The sequence below is a fragment of the Palaemon carinicauda genome, chromosome 1 (assembly GCF_036898095.1).
Source record: "Palaemon carinicauda isolate YSFRI2023 chromosome 1, ASM3689809v2, whole genome shotgun sequence".
NCBI classification, from domain to species: domain Eukaryota; kingdom Metazoa; phylum Arthropoda; class Malacostraca; order Decapoda; family Palaemonidae; genus Palaemon; species Palaemon carinicauda.
In genome coordinates, this window is record NC_090725.1 from 49,005,199 (window position 1) to 49,020,332 (window position 15,134).

At 40.0% G+C, this 15,134-nt stretch overlaps 1 protein-coding gene across 3 annotated transcripts in view; it reads left to right on the plus strand.

Annotated features, from left to right (window-relative positions):
• Pmvk (Phosphomevalonate kinase) overlaps window positions 1-14,751 on the plus strand; it is a 31,381-nt gene extending 16,630 nt beyond the window's left edge. For 2 of the 3 annotated variants that reach the window (XM_068374662.1, XM_068374655.1), the window contains 4 exons: window positions 3,704-3,799; window positions 9,306-9,511; window positions 13,618-13,767; window positions 14,473-14,750. In XM_068374662.1, coding sequence (XP_068230763.1) covers window positions 3,714-3,799; window positions 9,306-9,511; window positions 13,618-13,767; window positions 14,473-14,621 — 591 coding nt within the window. In that variant the 5' untranslated portion in view covers window positions 3,704-3,713 and the 3' untranslated portion in view covers window positions 14,622-14,750. Of the gene's footprint in view, window positions 1-3,703; window positions 3,800-9,305; window positions 9,512-13,617; window positions 13,768-14,472 lie in introns of all 3 variants that reach the window. The other variant, XM_068374648.1, reaches the window with a different exon arrangement.
• The last annotated feature ends 383 nt before the right edge of the window (window positions 14,752-15,134 follow it).

Here is a 15,134-nt window from a genome sequence, read left to right on the forward strand (position 1 = left end):
CCGCAACTTCAGACAGCAGTGGGAGCCAGACTCAAGAACTTCTGGCAAGCCTGGGAAAAGAGAGGCGCAGATCAACAATCTGTGAAGTTACTCAGAGAGGGGTACAAAATCCCTTTTGTACGCAAACCCCCTCTGGCGATGTCCCCCATCGATCTCTCTCCCAGGTACAGAGAGGAAGAAAAGAGACAAGCCCTGAAACTGGAAGTGTCTCTTTTGCTAGAGAAGGGAGCGGTGGTCAAAGTCTCGGACCTTCGATCACCGGGATTTTACAACTGTCTCTTCCTAGTTTCAAAGAAGACAGGAGGTTGGAGACCGGTGCTAGACGTCAGTGCTCTGAATGTCTTTGTCACAAAGACGAAGTTTTCCATGGAGACCACAAAGTCAGTCTTAGCAGCGGTCAGAAAGGAAGACTGGATGGTCTCGCTAGACCTACGGGACGCCTACTTCCACATCCCCATTCACTCAGACTCCCAACCTTTTCTGAGATTCGTCTTCGAAGATGTGGTTTACCAGTTTCAGGCCCTGTGCTTTGGCCTAAGCACAGCTCCTCTCGTGTTTACGAGGCTGATGAGGAATGTGGCCAAATTCCTCCACTTATCGGACATCCGAGCCTCCCTTTATTTGGACGACTGGCTTCTCAAAGCCTCTTCCAGTCGTCGCTGTGTGAAGGATCTCAAGTGGACTCTAGATCTGACCAAGGAATTGGGACTCCTAGTCAATTTGGAAAAGTCGCAGCTGGTCCCATCCCAAACTATTCTGTATTTAGGGATGGAGATTCACAGTCTAGCTTTTTGGGCTTTTCCGTCGGCCCCCAGAATAGATCAAGCCTTGCTATCCATCCAGAAGATGCTGAAGAAGGAACGCTGCTCAGTCAGGCTGTGGATGAGTCTGGTAGGGACGCTGTCATCCCTGGAACAATTTGTATCACTAGGAAGACTACACCTCCGTCCTCTTCAATTCCATCTGGCTTTTCACTGGAAAAAGGACAAGACGCTAGAGGCGGTCTCGATCCCGATTTCCGGAAAGATAAAGTCTTGTCTGACTTGGTGGAAGGACAATATCAACCTAAGAGAGGGTCTTCCCCTGGCTGTTCAGACTCCCAACCACGTTCTCTTCTCGGACGCATCGGACTTGGGCTGGGGCGCGACACTGGACGGTCGGGAATGCTCACGTCTGTGGAACTCGAGTCAGAGGAGCATGCATATCAACTGCAAGGAGCTGTTGGCAGTTCATCTGGCCTTGAAAAGCTTCGAGTATCTCCTTCGAGGCAAAGTGGTGGAAGTAAACTCGGACAACACCACGGCCTTGGCGTACATCTCCAAACAAGGAGGTACTCACTCACTGACGTTGTACGAGATCGCAAGGGACCTGCTCATCTGGTCAAAAGGTCAAGACATCTCCCTAGTAACGAGGTTCATTCAAGGCGACTTGAACGTCATGGCAGATTGTCTCAGTCGGAAAGGGCAAGTAATTCCAACCGATTGGACCCTCCACAAGGATGTATGCAAGAGACTTTGGGCCACTTGGGGTCAACCAACCATAGATCTCTTTGCAACCTCGCTGACCAAGAGGCTTCCAATCTATTGCTCCCCAGTCCCGGACCCAGCAGCAATACATATAGATGCCTTCCTCCTAGATTGGTCACATCTGGATCTCTACGCATTCCCACCGTTCAAGATTGTCAACAAGGTACTGCAGAAGTTCGCCTCTCACGAAGGGACAAGGTTGACGTTAGTTGCTCCCCTCTGGCCCGCGAGAGAATGGTTCACCGAGGTACTTCGATGGTTAGTAGATGTTCCCAGAAGTCTTCCTCTAAGAGTAGACCTTCTACGTCAGCCACACGTAAAGAAGGTACACCAAAGCCTCCACGCTCTTCGTCTGACTGCCTTCAGACTATCGAAAGACTCCCGAGAGCTAGAGGCTTTTCGAAGGAGGCAGCCAGTGCGATTGCTAGAGCAAGGAGAGCGTCTACCATTAGAGTCTACCAATCGAAGTGGGAAGTCTTCCGAGACTGGTGCAAGTCAGTTTCTGTATCCTCGACCAGTACCTCTGTAGCCCAAATAGCTGATTTTCTCTTATACCTGAGAAAAGGACGATCCCTTTCAGCTCCCACTATCAAGGACTACAGAAGCATGTTGGCATCGGTCTTCCGGCATAGAGGCTTAGATCTTTCCAACAATAAAGATCTGCAAGACCTCCTTAAGTCTTTTGAAACCACCAAGGAGTGTCGTTTGGCTACCCGTGGATGGAATTTAGACGTGGTACTAAGATTCCTCATGTCAGAAAGGTTTGAGCCGTTACAATCAGCCTCCCTGAAAGATCGCACTCTTAAGACTCTTTTCCTGGTATGCTTAGCCTCGGCTAAAAGAGTCAGCGAGATTCATGCCTTCAGCAAGAACATTGGATTTTCGTCGGAAAAAGCTACTTGTTCGCTGCAACTTGGTTTTCTAGCCAAAAATGAACTACCTTCTCGGCCTTGGCCTAAATCTTTCGATATTCCCAGCTTATCGGAGATCGTAGGCAATGAACTAGAAAGAGTCTTATGCCCTGTTAGAGCTCTTAAGTTCTATTTAAATCGTACTAAACCTTTACGAGGCCAATCTGAAGCTTTATGGTGTTCAGTTAAGAAACCATCCTTGCCTATGTCAAAGAATGCTTTGTCATACTTTATCAGATTGTTAATACGAGAAGCTCATTCACATCTGAGTGAGGAAGACCGAGCTTTGCTTAAGGTGAAGACGCACGAAGTTAGAGCTGTAGCAACTTCCGTGGCCTTTAAGCAAAATAGATCTCTGTAAAGTATAATGGACGCAACCTATTGGAGAAGCAAGTCGGTGTTCGCGTCATTTTACTTGAAAGATGTCCAGTCTCTTTACGAGAACTGCTACACACTGGGACCATTCGTAGCAGCAAGTGCAGTAGTGGGTGAGGGCTCAACCACTACAATTCCCTAATTCCATATCCTTTTAATCTGTCTCTTGAAATGTTTTTAATGTTGTTTTTTATGGGTTGTCCGGAAGGCTAAGAAGCCTTTCACATCCTGATTGATTTGGCGGGTGGTCAAAGTCATTTCTTGAGAGCACCCAGATTAGGGGTTTGATGAGGTCCTGTTGTATGGGTTGCAGCCCTTGATACCTCAGCTCCTAGGGGTCTGTCAGCATCCTAAGAGGATCGCGAGGCTCCGTAAGGAAGACGTACTTACAAGGCAGAGTAATCGTCTAAGTCGACTTCCTTACCAGGTACCTATTTATTTTGTTTTTGTTATATTGATAACTTCTAAAATGAAATAAAAACTCTTAGCTTATATGATGTAAACATATTTAACTGGTCTCTACCCACCACCCTGGGTGTGAATCAGCTATATATATTCACCGGCTAAGTTAAATATTTAAAAATGATATTTTAATTATAAAATAAATTTTTGAATATACTTACCCGGTGAATATATAAATTAAACGACCCTCCCTTCCTCCCCAATAGAGACGCAGTGGGATGAGAAGAAATTGAGTCTTTGTTTACATTGAGTATGGTATCTGGCCGACAGTTGGCGCTGATGGGCACACCCGCAACCTGTATAGCGATCGCTGGCGAGTTTTTACAGTTTTTTGTCTGTCGCGCAACAGAGTTGCAGCTATATATATTCACCGGGTAAGTATATTCAAAAATTTATTTTATAATTAAAATATCATTTTTCAAATTTCAGAAGCCACAAAATGCCAGAAAATCCTGCAGTAATCTTACTCTTTAGTGGAAAACGCAAATCCGGGAAAGATTATATCACAGATCTTTTGCAAAGCAGGTATGATAGTTTACTATGTATTGTCCTTTACTTTATTTTGAAATGTTATGCATTGTGCCTAAAAAATTTTCTAATGTTGACCATTCATGTACTGAACTTTCACCAAATTAATTTAAAACAATTACATTATGGTTGTAATTTTTTCTATAAAAAGATAAGGACTTACATAATTATTTCCTTGTTATCTTAAACCTAAAATGATAGTAGAAATGGTGGGAGAAATAATGGAAAGTAACATTTGAATAGAATATTCTTATAAAATGGAATTGGGGCTAAGAGATATTAAAAGCTTGGCATTACAGAAAAAATTACAATGACAAAAATAAACAATTTGGGGATTACTGGTCAAAGTATAATTGTGGCTTGTGATGACCTTTCAAGGTATCTTGTAGCCACTGAGTAATTTAAGATTCAGATTAAACAACAGAGAATTGCTAGGACATGAAAGAAAATATGTCTTAACTATCTGGTTCTGGGATCTATCAGCAGGCATAGAGCCCATGGCCAAGTCACTTTTGTATCTGGTAATGCAGTCTAAGATTGCAATTCCTGACATAGGCATTAGAACAGCTAGTTAGTCCTGCATGTTCTAATTAATAGGGTTGTGACTTCCAGCACCTGCATGTCCCCAGTCCAAAAACTATGGGAACACATGGATGGTTACGCCATTTCCCTGTTCAACCCTGTTTCATCCACTAATCAACTATTTGGGGATTGCACTGGGACTCTCTTCTCATCCAGATGGCATCATGTCAAATAATATCCTGCTCTTCTCTGTTGAGATACTGATAGAACTCCCTGTGGCCCTCAGGGAAAGTAGGCCATCCTCTGTGATTGATGTCCTAGTATTCTTCTTTGGTTGTATCATCTCTAGCTAGAGTAGATAATGGATTTCCTCATCTTCCTTCGTCAAGAGAATCTCAGTCACTGCTGTCAAGGCTACTACTCGGCGTTGAGCTTGGTCTTTCTAGGGAAAGGGATAGTCCTCTCCTTCTTATAGGTGTTGTTCATGCTTGTGAGGAGCTTTGAACACTTATGCGATTCCCGGGACCTCAGGCTCCTGAGGGGGACATGTCTTTCGTTCTCAGCTTTCACACATCCCCGTCTGAGCCCTTAAGAAGGCCGTCAGTCAGCGTTACGACTCTCAAGACTGCCTCTGCTGCCTTAGAATTGTCTCAGAGCTTAAGTGAGCTATACAGTCTCCTTGCCTAAGTCTCCTAGCCTGAGTCTCATATGTTGAGGAGTGGAAGAAGACCCATTGGCTTGGTGTCAGGTTGTATAGCCAAAACTCTGAACCTGCTGGGGCACGACCCCAGGTTTGAGCCCTTCTCTATCCCATCTCTACATGAAGCATTGGGTGGTATGGAGAGAAGATGCTTTTGTGTCCTGTGAGGGCTCTGGGGTGCTATCTGAAGAAGACCCGACACCTCAGACCCGAGTATCAGCAACTTTCCTTTAGGACTGGCAGAACCAAAAAAGTGGAACACAATTTTTTCTAACTTTGTTAGATGATCTTTGATATATTGTTTCAACTGCAGAGAAGGTCAAGATACCACTTAGGATTGGAACTCTCAAAGTCAGGGGTTAAGCCTCACCCTTGCTTTTAAGAGGAATCGTGGAATCTTGCAGCCGGCTATTTATTGAAGATTGGGATGTGTATGCACCAGACCACTTTCACGGCCTCCAATCTACAGGAGTAACTACAAGTCCCTGGATGCCTTTGTGCTTGGTAATTAGGTCACTGCTCAAGTATTTGTGTAGCAAGTCCAGCTCCCATGCATCTTGTCTATGGTAATGTATAGAAGTAAATCTGGAGTGAAGGTAGAATGACTGGCTCTTCTTTACCTTTCTTTCTGCCCCTCTCTTGGGGACAAAGCAGTTGAAGCATTACTCACTGGATCTGACTTGATGCTGGTAAACTACACTTCTGAGTTCAATTCTTTAGAATGTAAAGAAGTTTCTCCTCCATCCTTCCTAGATTAGGGAGAAAATTGTGGAAACTATACTAACCCATTGATCATCATATGCCGGATATATTATTCCTGACTGCTACCCCCTTTTTGGGGGGTAGGGATCCCTCCTTAACCACGTACCAATCTTCTTTGACAGTCAAGTCCATATTGGCCTATTTGTCCTTCTGATAGACAGATAGGAGATTTCTGGAGTTATCTCCTCTCCTGAACAAGATCAGGTAGATTGACATTTTCAGGGAAGTAAGAGAACCAACTAATACGGTTGTAGGGTGACTTGCAATGCACCAATTAGTGAGTTTCCCTACTTAAAGGGCAAAAGGTTTACATATTGCATAGGATCAAATAACAAGTTTTAAAAGTACAGTAGAACCTCGGTTTACGAACGACTCCGCTTACAAATTTTTCGGTTTACGAAGGGACTTTCTCTGAAAAATTCGTCTCGGTTAACGAATATTGTATCGGTTAACGAATTTAAATTTCCCTCCCATGTGCCGTTTTTTGTGGAAAAGTGTTAACGCCGCGCTTCCCGATGGCATTTTTCATGGAAATAACTTAACGACAGCATCTCACAATGGAGTCACGTGACTCCTCCCACGCATACCTACCACCCCCTAAACCCCTTTATTACCCCCTTCACTCGTTCATTATCTCAGTATCCGCCGTCTCGATAGCATACATACTTAGTGAATTCGTGGACGATTTCTTTGTGATTTTTACACGTGGTTTGTGATTTGTTTTATTTTCACTCATTTGTGATTACAGTACTGTACTGTGTATTATTGTGATAGACAATGGCTCCTAAGATGTCGAAGAAGGAAAGCAGTAAGAAGAAGCTGATGATAATGATCGAGATGAAGAAGGAGATCATCGAGAGGCATGACCAAGGCATGCGTGTGAAAGACATTGCTAGTTTTTTCAATCGCTCGCAGTCGACGATATGCACAATATTAAAGAAAAAAGAAGAAATAAAGGCCGCTAAAGTAGCTAAAGGTGTATCGTCATTGTCAAAACAACGGCCACCTATTCTTGATGACGTAGAAAATTTATTAATGGTGTGGTTAAATGAGAAGCAGCTCGCAGGAGATTCAGTAAATGAGAACATGATTTGCGAGAAGGCAAGAACCATTTACAAGGACTTGGTGAGAAGTGAGCCAGGCACATCAGCAGAAAAACAAAGTTTTAAGGCAAGCCGTGGTTGGTTTGAAAAATTCAAGAAGAGAACGGGTATCCATAGTGTTGTTCGGCATGGTGAGGGGGCCAGCGCCGATACGAAGGCAGCAGTCTTTTGTGAAAGAGTTCAAAAGGCTCGTGGACTCCGAGGACTACGTTTCCCAACAGGTGTTTAATTGCGATGAGACAGGCCTCTTTTGGAAGAAAATGCCCGGGAGGACTTTTATCACGGCAGAAGAAAAGGCCCTTCCTGGCCATAAGCCCATGAAAGACCGTCTAACCCTGCTGTTCTGTTCCAACGCCAGTGGGGATTGCAAAATTAAACCTCTCCTGGTGTATCACTCGGAGAATCCACTAGCCTTCAAGAAGAACAATGTGTAGAAGAAAGAGTTGCACGTCATGTGGCGTTCTAATACGAAGGCTTGGGTGACAAGGATCTTCTTCGTTGAGTGGATGAACAAGGTTTTTGGTCCCGAAGTCAAGAGATACCTCCTGGAGAAGGACCTCCCACTCAAAGCCTTGCTGTTAATGGACAATGCTCCTGCACATCCTCCAGCCATTGAAGAGGACATAGCGGAGGAATACAAGTTCATTAAGGTGAAGTTCCTACCCCCCAACAACACTCCAATACTCCAGCCCATGGATCAGCAAGTGATCTCAAATTTTAAAAAACTTTATACCAAAGCTATGTTCCAGCGCTGCTTTGAAGTAACAGAGGGCACCAACCTCACCCTCAGAGAGTTTTGGAAGGATCACTACTCCATCTACAACTGCCTGACTTTAATTGATAAAGCCTGGCAAGGAGTCACCAGGAGAACCCTCAATTCCGCCTGGAAGAAACTGTGGCCCGACGTCGTTGCAGAACGGGATTTCAAGGGGTTCGAACCCAACCAGGAGGAAGCAGTTGACGAGGATATTGTGTCCTTGGGCAAGGCAATGGGGCTGGAGGTGGACACGGATGACATCGACGACCTCCTGCAGGAGCATAAGGAGCAGCTGACCACCGAGGAGCTGAAGGACCTGCACGAGCAGCAGCAAAGAGAGGTAATAGAGGAAATCTCATCTGAGGAGGAGGGAGGCACTTCAAAATCACTGTCTTCGAGTGAGATAAAAGATTTTTAAAGAAGTGGGAAGACGTGAAAAGTTTTCTTGAGGAAAATGTCCCGAATAAGGCTGAAACAGACCGTGCAATAAATTTATTAGTTGATAATGGGGTGGGTCACTTCTATAAAATTTTAAAGAACAGACAAAAGCAGGTGTCTATTGAAAAATATCTTGTGAAGGGAGAGAAAAGAACTGTGAAAGACGACGACCAAGAGTCTCGCAAACGCAAAACCAGTGATAGTGAACGCCATTCTCGCGAGAGAACTCCAGTCAACGTTCCTGAAGTTCTCATGGAGGGAGATTCTCCCTCCGAGCAGTAACCCCCTCCTCCTCCTTCCCCTCCTCTCGTCTCCATCAAGCCAGCAGCGACACTCCTCTAAGGTAAAGTTCAGGTTTACTGTGCATGCATATCCATATTTTCATCATTAAATGACTGCAATATTTTAATAATTTTGTGTAGAGTACAGTAGAGTACTGTAGGTGCAAGGAAAAATTTGTGAAAATTGGTTTTTGTAAATGGGTTGAACTAATTATTTTGATTTTATAACATTCTTATGGGGAAATTCGTTTCGCGATACGAATTTTTCTGTTTACGAGTTCGCATTAGGAACGAATTAAATTCGTAAACCGAGGTTCTGCTGTAATTTTTATTTTTCCTAGCTATACAAACTTGAGTCCTGTAAGTTAAACTTCTCATCTCAATCCTGAGCCGAAAGATCATTAGTGAAGAGCTATTGACCGGAGTGGGCCGAGGCTCTTGGCTCACCACCTGTCGTTAACTACCGTGTTAACAATTTCAATAGTTGCTCTAGCTTGTGCTGAAAACATATTCCCTACTTTAAAATGCAAATTAGGTTTAATAGATAAGATTTATATACAGTATACTGTATTGGTATATTTATCATAGATTTTCATGTCTAATTTATTTTTGTTTTCAATTAGATTTAATAAATTGTATATTTTATTTCATTTCTTCCAAATATATTTGGACCAACTTTGTAGGAGTCAAGTTTGATCAGTGTGCTGGTAAATTTCCTCCTTAAATAATGTAAGACTACTCTACTGTATTATGTGTAGAATCAAACAGAATAAGTGCACTGTACATGTACATTACTTGAATTTTTTTGTTAGTAAACAATTTACTTAGGTTCAAGACATATTAGTATATATTTTCCTGTAGGAAAATAAATGAAATTTGTTAAAATGCAAAGTTAATTGTAGTTACATAGTGTGACATTTTTAATTTGTTTTTTCTACAGGTTAGATAATAATGTAAGCAAGATTATTCGTTTGTCTGGTCCAATTAAGCAACAGTTTGCACTCAACAATAACCTTGATTATGAAAAACTCTTAACAGCATCTGATTATAAAGAAAAATACAGGCTTGAAATGATATCGTGGAGTGAAGCAAAAAGAAGGAAGGATAATGGGTTTTTTATTCGAGCAGCCATTGAGATGTATGAAGGTAAGTACAGTAACATAGCTTACAATAGATTGTATTTATTACCTCCACCAACGAAGTGGAGAGGATGTTATGTTGTTTGTTTATTTGTTTGTTTGTGAACAACTTCCTGCCCACGATTTTACCCATAGAGAAGTGAAACTTAGTGATTAATAATTATTTTGAGACGTGGAAGGGATTCAATTTTGAAATTCCCAGGTCAAAGAGCAAGGTCGAGGTCAAGCAAAAGGTTGACCGAATTAAGCCTTAGGCAAGCTGGTTTCGAGAAATAAGCGGCCATGGCAGAGATCCACACACTAGTGTTTTTCTAGTTCAATGGTTTATTTAGATTATATTCATGAATATGTGGTTGTTATTTGTTTAGTATGAGTACTTTAAAGCTTTATTGAAGAGTGAAATTGGCTGGCCAGATGTTTGTAGAGTTATGCTATAGGTTATGGGCATAGCTAGAATTATTGATTTAAGTTGGGAAGGAGGAAAAAATAGATATGACTGATGTGTGTTTGACTTCATGCATGGCTGGAAAGTACTAAAATATATTACAGTATTTCAATGAATCTTATATGTAAGCCATTTTGCTAATATCTACAGTTTATATATATATATAATTTTCGTCACTTTCAGTGACGAGTTACAGTACGTTATCGCAGTCGCCATTTCTACCTCCTCCCCGACCGTCCGTCTCCTACTGCGTAGCAATTCATACACCTGTGTGTGTGTGTTTGAGCATACTCACACGAGTGTGTTTGTATCAATATTTGTTTTAGTTAATAAAGGAATTCAGATTCGCTGTTATTACTTTCTTAGTTATATTTAATTGTCTTTCAACTCGTTGACGCTGTTAAAAATCATATGTACTCTAAACACATTTTTCTTCAATCTCTCTCTCTCTCTCTCTCTCTCTCTCTCTCTCTCTCTCTCTCTCTCTCTCTCTCTCTCTCTCTCTCTCTCTCTCTCTCTCTCTCAGAAAAAAATAGTAGACGTCTCTAACACTATAACAGCGAAGAAGAACAAGAGAGAGAGAGAGAGAGAGAGATTGATTTTATTTAAAGAACACGTTGATGCTATGTTTAGAGAGAAACAGACAGAGAGAGGACTTTTTTAAAAGAGCTTATTAATGCTGTCTTAGTTTTCTTTACTTCATTTTTTTCTTTCTTTCTGTTCATCACGCTGGCCCTTTTCACAAATGATCGTTGCCAACAATCTCTTTGTCCTTTATCCTTATCAACAAAAGGCGTTCTATCTATTCCAGGGTATTGCTATGATGTCTTGTAATAATGGTGATCCCCTTCGATGGTTTGACTGCTTTAATGGCTGCCTTCTGCTTGATGATCGTCAAGATCATAGGCCTATTCCAGCCATATTGTTTAGCCATATCACTCACATGCACACTGCTCATGTTTTTCTATAATTTCTTGCTTCAATTCTAATGAAAGAATTGCCTTCTTCCTTTTCTCACCACTACCCGTACTGAAACTTAGCTTCCTACGCACCATGATTATAGGTAAAATCTAAAAGGAAATGTGAGAAAGGGAAGAAAATGAGCACTGTTAATAACAGTCCAAACAGAGGACAACCACACGATACACACAAAAACAGAGAACAGAGCACTCGACGCCCAATGGTGTCCCTCTTACGTGCTGCCATCTACCAGCGTAAACAAGATCTACATCGGATGTTGGAGCATTACTTCGGGTGTCGAGACAAAAATTTGACAGAGTTTTACTTCGGATGTTGGAACAATCGTATGTAAAGACAATCGTATGTAGAGGTTCCACTGTATATATATATATATATATATATATATATATATATATATATATATTTATATTTTATCCTCCTCCTCCTCCTCCTCCTCCTCCTCCTCCTCCTCCATTACTAGTCCATGGCAAAACAAAGGCCTGCGACATGTGCTTCCTGTTGCGTTTGTTTATGGTCTTTCTGTGCTAGTCCACACCCGCAAACTTTCTCAATTCATCAATCCATCATCTTCTCTTTCTTCCCCTTTCTTTTGCAATCTCTAGGGACCCATTCTGTTATTCTTTATATCCCTCTATTGGCTGTCATTCTCAATATTTGTCTTGCCCATAGCCATTTCTTTTTCTTACATGTTGTTAGGATATCCTCGTCTTTAGTTTGCTCTCATATCCATTTTGCTCCTCTTCTGTCTATTAGTGTTATTAACAGTACTGTATTATTCTTTCAATAGCTCTTTGAGTTGCAACTAGCTCCAAGTTTTTTATGCATAAGTTGATACTGGTAGGACCATCTGATTAAATATTTTTCTTTTTAGAGAAAGTGGCATTTTACATTTCACACTCTCATTTAGTTTAACAAATGCTCTCCATCCCATGCTTATCTTTCTTCTAATTTCAGTCTCGTATGCTTTGGAAACACTTACAGTACTGTCTGTCATAAGTACATATAGTCATTAATAGTCTCTAGAGGTTCGTCCATAACTTTTATTTGATGTCTCACTGCATTTTCATTGAAGACTATCTGAGTTTTATTCATATTCATTTTCAGTCCTACGTATCTCCTTTCTGTATTCAAATCTTCTATCATGTTTTGTAATTCCTCCCATGATTCACTTTACCCAACTATGTCATGTGCAAATATTAAGCTGTTAAGGTATTCCCCATTAATATTAATTCCTATTGCTGATATTTTCACAGAACCTAAAGCTTGTTGAATATCCACTTCTAAACCCTGCCTGCGCTCTTGGTTGATTAAAGTCTAGAGATCTTTCTATTCTGCCTAATATGATTTTTAACTTATTGGGTGGTAATTTTTCTTGTCTTTTGTACCTCCTATTTTGTGAATTAGTATAGTTTAAAAGTATTTCCCAGTTGTAGGTATAGACCATTCTCGCATATATTTTTGTGTGTGTTTGTTACTGAGGCTTGTTACTTTACATTTATAATGAATACTGTAGACAATATCCTTGCACCATCTAAAAAGGAAGACAACAGCTCTCCAAACCAACTGAGCTCTAGGTAGTACAGTATTCAGGAGAACAGAAAAACCTCATTTATGTCTCTCCATTTATTATTTAGTTTTGTCTCAATGGCTTGAAGTTTCATGGCTCCAGCATATAGTTGCTGTTTTTCTGTTGGGAGTGCAGAAACTCATATAGAGTTAACAGAGGGTCATATATTTTGCTTCAGAGGACATGAAAGGAACAGAAATTGGAGTAGGTTGGCTAATTAATAATAATCTTGCAGGTAACATAGAAGTTTATAGCATTAGTGATAGAGTTGCAGTATGAATTATCAAACTAATTGAGAATTATAAACTGAAGATCATTCTAACGTATGCACCAACATCATCCCTTACAGAGGAAGAAAAAAAATATTCTATGAAGATCTGGAGATATCTTTAAAAAAAATGCAGTCAAAACAAATAAGGGTTATAGACAAACCGCTAGAGATTGTTAATGAATACAGTATACATTTTACTCCAGGCAGTCAGTAAATGTTTCCTCAGGACATGAGACTAACATTAGATGGATAAGCATCGAGTGGAGACTTTTGGCAAACAAAATAAGGTTATTAAAATTAAAATGCCACTTTCTCCAAAAAAGGTATTTAATCTGATGGTCCTACCAGTATTAACTTATGCATCAGAAACTTGAAACCTTACTTAAGCCTTAGAACATAAGCTAGTTACAACTCAAGAGTTATTGAAAGAATAATGACAGGGATAACAATGAGACAGAAAAAGATCAACTTTGATATTCTGACAGCAAGTAAGAAAAAGAAATGGATATGGGCAGGCAGGACATATAATGAGAATGACAGATAATAGATGGATAAAAAGAATAACAGACGACAAAGAAGAATAGCAGAACAGTTCCTCAGAGATTGCAATCAAAGCAGAGGAAAGAAGAAAAAATGTTGGATTGACAAGCTAGGAGAATTTGCAGATATAGACTGGCATAGAAAGACCATAAACACACAAATTGTGAGTGAATAAGGCATGGACTGTTGTGTTTATTTTAATTTTTGGAGCCATCCTTCAGTAGTTGAAATGGCTTAATAATTAAAAACACACTCCACTGTAATGATATTTAAACAAACTCCATTTTCATTGTTTCTTATGCTTTGCAGGTACAAAGTATCCTATATGGATTGTCAGCGACATGCGAAGACAAAGTGATTTGCAGTGGTTTAAAGAACATTATGGAAATGTTATTTACTCTGTTCGAATCAAAGCGTCAATAGAAACTAGAGAAAAACGTGGTTGGATTTTCAAACCTGGTAAGTGTAATTTCTTTTTCTTAACTTGCTATTTTTAAATAGTATTAGTGTATAATTTGTATTTGGGTTAATTGTCCTTGTTTTGAAAAGTTTTAAAATTTTTGTCTTAATGGAGGAATTTTTGTGGATTTTGGTGAAACCATGGTTTGGTGTGTGTGCATATATAAAGCATTGGGAATAAAATAATGTTTCATATTAGAAAAGTAAAGCTCCTGAAGAATATATATATAGCCACTATATAAGGAGCTTACTTCACTGTTTAACCATTAATTCTGATATTATTTTGTTGATTTTAGTTTCATGTATACTAATGTTAAACAGATTGAAGTACCATAAGTTTATGGATTATATATATAAATTTTGGCCATAAGGCCCTGCATACTGGCCTGTAAGGCTATTTAGTACCCACATGTAACTTGATGGGAAAACCTTTATGTTGCAGTAAGAGGTAAAATTTGGATAAAGAGAGAGTACAGCTTGCAAAGACCATTTTAGTGCACTGCATTTAGTGGGATTTTTAATGGTTAATGGCTTACTGATACTCAAGGTTTCTTTTATAAACTTTTTGCTCATTTAAACAATTTAGCACAGTTTACAGCTTTTTCAGTGTCCTGTTGCTGGCCTTTAAACAGGATTTACTTTTTATCTGAATTTTACCTTGTAATTAGTGTGCTCTCTGATGTAATTCAGCAACTGTTTTTCCAGGTGTTGATGATGCTGAGAGTGAATGTGATTTGGATAATGTTACAGATTGGGACCAAGAAATAAACAATAACACAGAGACTATTGAAGATTTGGATCCAGTTCTTAATCAGTTGAAAAACTATTGTATTTCTAAACTGAAGCATTTATAGCAGCTTTATATTATTTTATATTAATTGTAAGGAAAGGTATAGTAGAAAATTCACCCTTTGAGATTCCAAGCCTCCTAAAAGTTGTCTGGGGAAAAATGTTATTTTGATAATAAAATAAATTTTTGAATATACTTACCCGGTGATTATAATAGCTGCAACTCTGTTGCTCGACAGAAAAACTCTAAGGAAAAAATTCGCCAGCGATCGCTACACAGGTAGGGGGTGTACTTCAACAGCGCCATCTGTCGTCCAGATACCCAGTACTCATTGTAAACAAAGAACTCAATTTTCTCCTCGGTCCACTGCGTCTCTATTGGGGAGGAAGGGAGGGTCGTTTAATTTATAATCACCGGGTAAGTATATTCAAAAATTTATTTTATTATCAAAATAACATTTTTCAATATTTAACTTAGCCGGTGATTATAATAGCTGATTCACACCCAGGGGGGTGGGTAGAGACCAGCAAAATATGTTTACATCATTATGAGCTAAGAATTTTTTTATTTCATTTTA